Below are 7,935 nucleotides of genomic sequence, written 5' to 3'. Positions count from 1 at the left end.
AGAGGATTTTGCGGAAGCCACTTAACTTGTCGCATTTATGACCAAAGTGTGATTATAAATACAAATCTCCACACTGGTGTGAAAAAATATTTCTCATTTTAGCCTTACTGAACTAGTGGTTTCCTAATACAAAGTAAGGAATGAATACTTTAAAGGCTAATTAAGCAATAGTCACATTAATTCAGTACGTTTGTTTCACTGCTGCTGTTATAGTGGACTATACTGGTCATTTATTTTATTTTTAATTTACTGCCCCGGACTCTACCTCACATGAAACTCTATACAATGTTAATACTCGCTCCTTATGCAATCCAAATGAAATCTCTTGATAAATATTTAGTATGAGCAACTAATATTATCCTGAGACCTGCTCACCTCTGTGTTACAGAAGACCAATTGCTTCTGGTGTGTGTGTTTCACAGATACCAAGCTACAGTAGATCTACCATGAGAACATGAAATTAATTAGCCTTTTTGGATGGAAAAAAAAAAAAAGGCATAATTGTAGCATTGTTTAAACTGTAAATGGAGTGTGTCTGGAAGAATTGTTTCAGGGAGGATGGCTGCTGTGTCAGCAGCAGCAGCAAAGTAACATACATGTGTGGGATTTTGCAGAACATTTTAAGAGCTCCTTAACTGCTCAGTGGTTCTGTGTGGATGCTATAAATGGGTACTGAATGAGCACAGAAAGGTTTCAGTGCAAATACAAAGAAGGCGTGAGCCAGAGGTGGTTATCTACCAGCCAAGAGAGAAGCAGCAATTTTGAAAGTGTTATAAATCCTGACGGCACAATTGCAAGAACAAAATTCTCACTTATGATTGTTTTTCGAGCATAAATAATTTCTAAAAATCAGTGCTAACCTTAAAGAAATAGTTTATTTACCAGAGGTCAGGATTTGAAAACTATGCAGTTATCAACAGTGAAGCAACTGTTCCCATCATTCCTGCCAAAAAAGACCTTTGAGATGTAGCATCTGAATTTTGAATTAACACACTAGATCCTGAAATCCACGAAACATACTGAAGAAATTGATACCACTAGAATTAATGGTGGGAGTTATTTTTTTCAGTAGGAAGTAAATCTCTAAGCTTTATAGATCTGTTTGTAAACGTTAGTACTATGAATATAAAACAGTTGCAAAGACAAAGGAATGTACTTACGGTGAAATTGTACAGCCAGAGGCATACGCATGGTGGCCTGTATAGCGTATATCGCAGCGTACTATATTGTTGGAGTAATCAGATTCAGGCACCAAATAGCTGGGGTTTACACTCACCTTAAAGGGAGAAAGCAAACTGTTGTCTACTTCCAGGTCTAAGTTGATAACGTACATTCAAAAGGACACATGCATATGATTTGTTTCTTTAAAAAACAACAAAAAAGCCCAAACCTGCCCACTCCCGATACACTTACCTTCAGAATGTAATTTCCAGGTTTTACATCTGTAATATCAATCCACTGGCAATCTATATCAGCATTGTAAGTGTCGTAGCAGCCAGGGCTCAGTCCCTTAAAAATGAAGTTAAGATGCATGTCAAAAAATCATTAGGAATAGTAACATTCCAGATGATAGAGACACTCAGACTGAAGTTCACATCACATTTCACTAAGAAAATTACCTCAGGAAATGACGCTTATTTTTTCTCAGCATTTTATTTGAATAGCTAAACTAGAACATCTAAGCCTAACATATCACTTTTATAGACAGCACTTTATTACTGCTGCATAATAAACACCTATACTACTGATAGTTGTTGATCTGTGAGATATCTGGATTTTACCTGTATTTTTTTATCACTTTTTACAGTATTCCTTTTACGTAAATATTGTTGATGCTGTTACTCACTGTTCTTTACAAAAGGTGAGAATAAAATCAAAACTGACCAAAGACTGGACTTAAATATCTGTAAATCTCAAGTAAATAGCTTCTGAGGTCCTTGAGTACAAGCTTGATCACCATGTTGGAACCTGTCTCTGCCCTTAGGAATGATGCAACTTTCTGCCATAGATGTTCTCTGCCAAAGTGCCATCTTTGAATACTAGAACCTAGGGGCATTTTCACATTGAGTTTGCATGGAAATGGCATCTCTTCAGGCAAATAGTAACACAAGAATCTGAGAGAACTGAAAATGTAGCCTTTCTTACAGATGAATTTTTTCTGAAAACTTCTTTGCTGTTAGGTACATTAGTAAGAATCTCCATATATGAATGTATTGGTGATTCAAATCTCTTGTCTTTAGCCACGGCCAATACAGATTGCTCTAGGCAAAACTGATCTGTTGACACACAGAATGCACAAAACCCAAGTCCTGCAGGAATTCAGCTGGTGATCAGCTCAGACTCTTGCATGTATGTGCCAAGTCTGAGGCTGGAGGAAAGTTTTACAGTCCAATTACAACCCCCTGAAATATGGGCTTCCAGTGGAAAAGCTGACACAGCCATGACTCTAGTGACACAAATATTCCAGCTGTAAAATATGTATGTTGCTTAGATGTCATAGTCTACAGAAGGAGAAAAGATATTTATAAAACATCTTCAAAGCCTTTACATATTGCAGATCATTCATTATATTTAAAATTCAAATGTGGACATGTCAGCCAGGGAAGCTATAGATGTTATTTCTCTGTGATAACTACCTCCTAGATTAAAAACTGCAGAATAAGGGATACAAGTTTATGTATAAGTATGGCCACCTTGAGTTAAACCATAGATAGATCAAGCTCAGTGTCATGTCTCTGACAGTGGTCAGCAGCAGATGCTTGAGGAGAAAAGAACCTAAGAAATGGGATGTGTAATGTCTTTTACCAAGGCAAATTCCTTCCACCAGGCATTTAACTGTATTTAAAACATGGGGTACCATCAGATTTTTTGTGTTTAATAGGCTCTGTTACTTTGCCTAAACTTTTTTTGGAACCCATGGAGATATTTTTGGTCTCTGCAATATCCTATGGCAAGGAATTTAATGCTTTATTCATGTGTCACTCCACTCTGTTTTAAAGCTGTTGTCTGACAGTTCTTTTGGATATCCTTAAATTTTTGTACTGTGAGAAGCAGTGAATATCAACAATTTCCTCTTTCTATCAAGGACCACTCAAGATTTGGTATTATTTCTAGTTTTCCAAATGGAATGGTCTATGAAATCTCTGTGTGGTAGCCATACTACACTGCTGATCATCCTTATTCTCCTGGGGTTGGTTGCTTTGGTTTTTTTAGCTTTTTCTGTAGCAGTTTTGAGGGGTGGTGTCCTGGTTTCAGCTCAGGGAATGGGGGAGGGTGAGCAAGCGGCTGCATGGTGTTTGGCTGCCAGCCAGCCAGGTTAAACCACAGCCGGTGGTAACCAGAACTCCATGCAATAGTCGAGGTAGGAGTCTATCGCACATTTGTGCAAAATCATAATGGTACATTCAATTGTTTTTCTGTTCCCTCAGTAAGCCACAGCACCTTGCTTTACATTTGTGTATCATAATGTTCATGTGGCTGCAACTCTCTTTAACAGCCTTCTATACATGCATAAAACTATGCTCTAAGTTTTCTTTGTTGGACTGCCAGCCTGTAGCAATAGGTATTAAGGGAATTCAGCACCTTGCAGCCTCATGCTCTGCAAGGAGAAAATACTAGCTATGAACGCTGGGACCAGCCAAGAATATCATTGAGCTGTTTGTGGGGAATTAACACTGGAAACAACTTCTTTACTGACTCTGTCTTGCTTGTCTCGCTTGTCCGTTCTTATAACCACAAGAACTTTTGGTGTGTTTTAATATAGTTCAGTGAGTTACCAGTGACACTAGCCTAATGAGTGTCCCTGCATTTTATTGAGACGCTAACATTTAGCAGAACATGGGTAAATTCAAAGTCTCCAAGTTCCTAATCTGGCCTCTATGATGGAGAATTTCAAAGCTAGTTCTGGCATTGGACAATTTAGGGCATCAGATGATTGGTAGAAAAAATATCCAAAGATAAATTAGTGAGGGGAAAGAACGCTGGTTGTCTCCGAACCAACTCTTACCTGTGTATGCGCTGTACATGCATACCGTCTATAGTATCCATAATCACAGGAGGTATCTTCAAGACAGAAACTCGCTTTGTGTCCTTCAGCAACTTTTCTGTGTGAGCTTGCATCCAACAAGTCATAGTGGCTGAATTCATCCATGCTGTGATAATGTCTGTTAAACCATAGATACATGATTAAAAACTAATCGGATCCTGTCAACAGCATTTTAACATATTCCTATTTGATCCACCTTCTGTTAGATGTGGCCAAATTTTATTCATTACACAGAACTTGTGCGTTGGTATACCTTCCTGTTACTGGCTATTCAGTTAAGTCTTATTTTCATTATTCTCATTTTCAATTACTATAAAAATGCCATCTTCTATAAAGAAATAATAGATTTTAATTTGTTAAGGGAAAGACTCCATAGCAGCACTGTTTTTCCAAATTTCCTGTTTCAGCTCTTTTCCAATAACAATAGCAAGTATTAAGTAGTGCATATTTGAATTGTACATCTTATAACTGCCTTTTGCCAGTTTCGCTAGGAACGCTTACCTTACATACTATAAATTCCAGAGTAGTTTGCTACTAGCTAGCAAAAACCCAGCAATTTACTTCCACATTTCCATGGCCCTCAATCAATGCAACACATTCATAACATTAGTGAAAACGAAATCTGCACAAAGAAATCCACTTCTGTATACTGGCAATGCCGATCTCGTCTGATGTCAACAATATTTGTAGTCTATGTTTAATGTACTCTTTGTTTCAGAAGTGTGTATGCTTTTGGTCTGGACACAGTGATGCCTTTTTCTTGCTGTCACACAAAGTGAGTTCTAGCTCTTACTGTGGACTTGGACACCTATTATTCTTGCAATTTAACTTTTCCCAAACACGTGGAAAACTAAACTTGTACTACCTACCTGCACTTTGTCTGTGCACCATTTGGCTGCTGTTACTTATGAATGCTTTCAGCTCAAGAGGTATATGAAAAATATATAATTAAACAGAATTCAAACACATCGTTAAAATGAAGAGGAGCACACAAGTCTCATAGGCATGCATGTCAAGAACACTAAAACCAGTCCACAGCTGATGATGATGATGACTAACGGAGAAGTCTGATGGCTAGCCAAACTAACTGGCAGTTACAGTTCATTTCCAAATGAGCTTGTTTCACTGCATGGAAATGATCATGAGAAATGTGGGGTTTTTTGTAGCCAATGTATCTGGTGTCCAAGAACTGAATCAACATCAGAGACACTTTGCATCTGGATAGTGATAGCTGAGCAATCGCGGCAGAGTAAGAAACTGCTTTTCTGCAAATGGAAGATTTCTATTGCTCTCTATCCATTCGTAAGCACCAGGGTTAGGGATTTTTGGTGGTGGTGGTAGGTTTTTTTCAGGGGTGGGAGTTAACTAGGGCATTTATGGAGGCTTTTTTTGTTTGATTTGATTTAGTTTTAGCTTTTTGATCCCTACAAGATTTACAAACTAGTAGTATCAGCCTTTTTTTGAAAGAATTTGTTCTAATGATACTGATTTTTCATTCAAAGCTTAAAGCCTCTGAAGCTAGAGAGAAATATTCCATTGACTCCTGGGGTCTTTAGATCAAGCCTACATCACATATTATTTTTTTAATAGAATAATATTATCACTTATGTACCCATAGCAGCAGAATTCTATTTTAAGAAAGCTGGAAGTAAGGTAAGCTTTCTAGTATTTTACAATTGGTCCTGCTATGAAATAGCAAAAATTGGAACAAACCTGCAAACTGTTGAATGTGAATTTTCTGAAAACATACAAGTTTGCAGTGTTACCTGCTCCCAAAATGTTGAAAATGTTTTAGCACATTTGCTTTGCCATGTTTCCAGCCATTCTGCTATTTCTAGAGCAATACTGCTACATGAAAGTATCATGATATAAGGATATTGATAACAGGATCAGTCAACTCGGTATCTTCTCTTTTCCATATTGACCAGACCATTCCTTGTCAAGAACTAAACAATGGAATTCAGGTTAAGAACTATGGGTCTGTATTTACAATTATGTTATGATAGTGAACATGCTAGTAAATGCACATTTAAGAGTTTCCACAGCTACTGTAACATGATTCTGGTTCTACTTAAATGTAACTAGACTATAACCTACATAAAATATACTTAAAGGGAGAAGGTGCCACTGTCAAAACTGATTTGAGACTTGTATTTATAATGAAGTTACCCTTGTAAGAGTTCTATACGCTTCATAATCTTTTTGTTTCATGTGGCTATGTAAAGACTAGGCACCACTTCCATAAAATTAATCAGACAGTAAAAGGCTAAAGTTTCCCCATGGCTTCCCCACCACCACCACCCACTTCACTGTGGTTTTAGAAAATGTCACCTTCTAAGTGGCAGTTTGTTACTGGAAAAGATGATTAGAAGGTACCATACTGAGCAATTCACTCACTGGTGACAGCTGTGCCACTCCCATGAATAACGGGGTCTGCTGGGCAGAAAATCCGATGTGCCTTGATTTTTCACTCTTTGGGGGAATCTCAGGAGCACCCGATTGTCATAGTCTCTAACATCTGCTCGGTAAGCTGAACTGAAAAAATGCAAAAAAGAGCCCTAAATATATGCATGGAACACTTTAAAAAACACTTTATATTGTCTCAAAGGTAACTGATAGCACAGATCTTTTCAGCACCCTTGAAGCTCTTCCATTGGAGATGCACAAGAGTTCCACATGGTACGCTCAGAAGTGCCTGGTGTCAGACCAAGACCTGAGTAAGATTCAGACCTGCTTCTAATCATACAAAAAAGAGTCAGACCACTGGCTCTCTGCTGCCATCTCTGAAGCAGATCACCACTTAGCTTTAAAATTACTCTGGTACCAAAAATACGTCATTGGTTCCTGTTAACCAGCATAACTCAATGTGTATGTAAGATCACACAAGAGATTTTTTTTCTGTTGTAAAAAAAAATAATAAATACATGCCTCAGGCTATATTTTCCTATTTCACATAGCTATTATCTACAGTCTTTTAAATACTGTAATATTTTAATCAATTGGTAGCCAGGAAGAACATTTCAATTGGTCTTCATTGTGAAGTTATGAAGAAAATACTGCTTCTTATGCCATGTTTTCTTTTTCCAGCAAGTGAAGTGAAGAGCATGACCCTGGGAAACAGTCTGATATCAATTAATGATGCTGGTAAATAAATAAATCTGTTTTGTATGATAAGGTATCAAACAAGTTAAAATGGTTAAAAGCAGCCATGTTGATTTATTTCCAAACAAAACAGGAAAAAGCCCTCCTTGCCAACTGGACAGGACCTAACTTCATAGCAAAGCTGTTATTTCAACCCATTAAGAGACTTTGAAACACTTTTCAGGGAGATTTTGTCTTAAGAGATGTTACAAGGCGTAGGCCCAGAAACAATCAGCATATTATAATTTTAATAGTAACTTGTGAGGGTTAAGAACAGGCTTTTTTTTTAATGGAGTAGAATATGATCTGGTTGGATTAAAGGAGGTAGATGAAAATCACCAGATTCAAGTGGTTTTTTTACGTGCCTCCATTTTGCAAAATTCAGATATATTCAAATAAGCCTGACAATATAATTGTGCAATAGAACTTTTCATACAATGTAGGTTCTTCAAAACATCTGTAGTTTGTTTCTCTAATATGGTGGCATCGTTTTCTTACGTGCACATCCTACCACCTGCCACTGGCTTAGAGGGGTGTTATAGACTGGGCTATGTTTCGTCGGGCCCTCCAGCCTCATTTTCCTCTGCTCTTCGCCATGTCCTCAGGTGCTCTGCGGTGGGTGCAGGAGCACAAGAACCCACAGTGAGCAGGCAAATGCCAGCGCGATGCCTACCTTGCTAGGCAGTTCTCCTCAGCAGCACATCTCAAGTTATACATGGACATCCTCTGGACATATGTGGACGCTTGGA

The 7,935-nt window shown here is 37.9% G+C and overlaps 1 protein-coding gene across 1 annotated transcript; it reads right to left on the bottom strand.

Annotated features, from left to right (window-relative positions):
* Positions 1 to 1,156: 1,156 nt before the first annotated feature.
* LOC104470943 (protein-lysine 6-oxidase) lies at positions 1,157 to 7,929 on the bottom strand. The gene is made up of 5 exons (XM_010086074.1): positions 7,860 to 7,929; positions 6,443 to 6,580; positions 4,007 to 4,163; positions 1,414 to 1,509; positions 1,157 to 1,276 (listed from the first exon to the last, which is right to left on the bottom strand). Exons 1-5 carry the CDS (start codon positions 7,907 to 7,909, stop codon positions 1,157 to 1,159), a joined length of 561 nt encoding a protein of 186 aa, XP_010084376.1. The 5' UTR covers positions 7,910 to 7,929.
* Positions 7,930 to 7,935: the final 6 nt, after the last annotated feature.

This window comes from Pterocles gutturalis, unplaced genomic scaffold (genome assembly GCF_000699245.1).
Source record: "Pterocles gutturalis isolate BGI_N339 unplaced genomic scaffold, ASM69924v1 scaffold45580, whole genome shotgun sequence".
Classification (NCBI taxonomy): domain Eukaryota; kingdom Metazoa; phylum Chordata; class Aves; order Pterocliformes; family Pteroclidae; genus Pterocles; species Pterocles gutturalis.
Note: the sequence above shows the minus strand (reverse complement) of the source record. Positions and strands in the feature narration are given on the sequence as shown.

Bases quoted from the DNA above. Each gene is read 5' to 3' on its own strand.
- LOC104470943 (XM_010086074.1), bottom strand. From the start codon at position 7,909: ATGTCCATGTATAACTTGAGATGTGCTGCTGAGGAGAACTGCCTAGCA. The intron at 6,581-7,859 runs GTAGGCATCGCG...GCATTTTTTCAG, and splicing joins GAGGAGAACTGCCTAGCAAG to TTCAGCTTACCGAGCAGATG. The intron at 4,164-6,442 runs GTGAGTGAATTG...ATGGTTTAACAG, and splicing joins GAGTGGCACAGCTGTCACCA to ACATTATCACAGCATGGATG.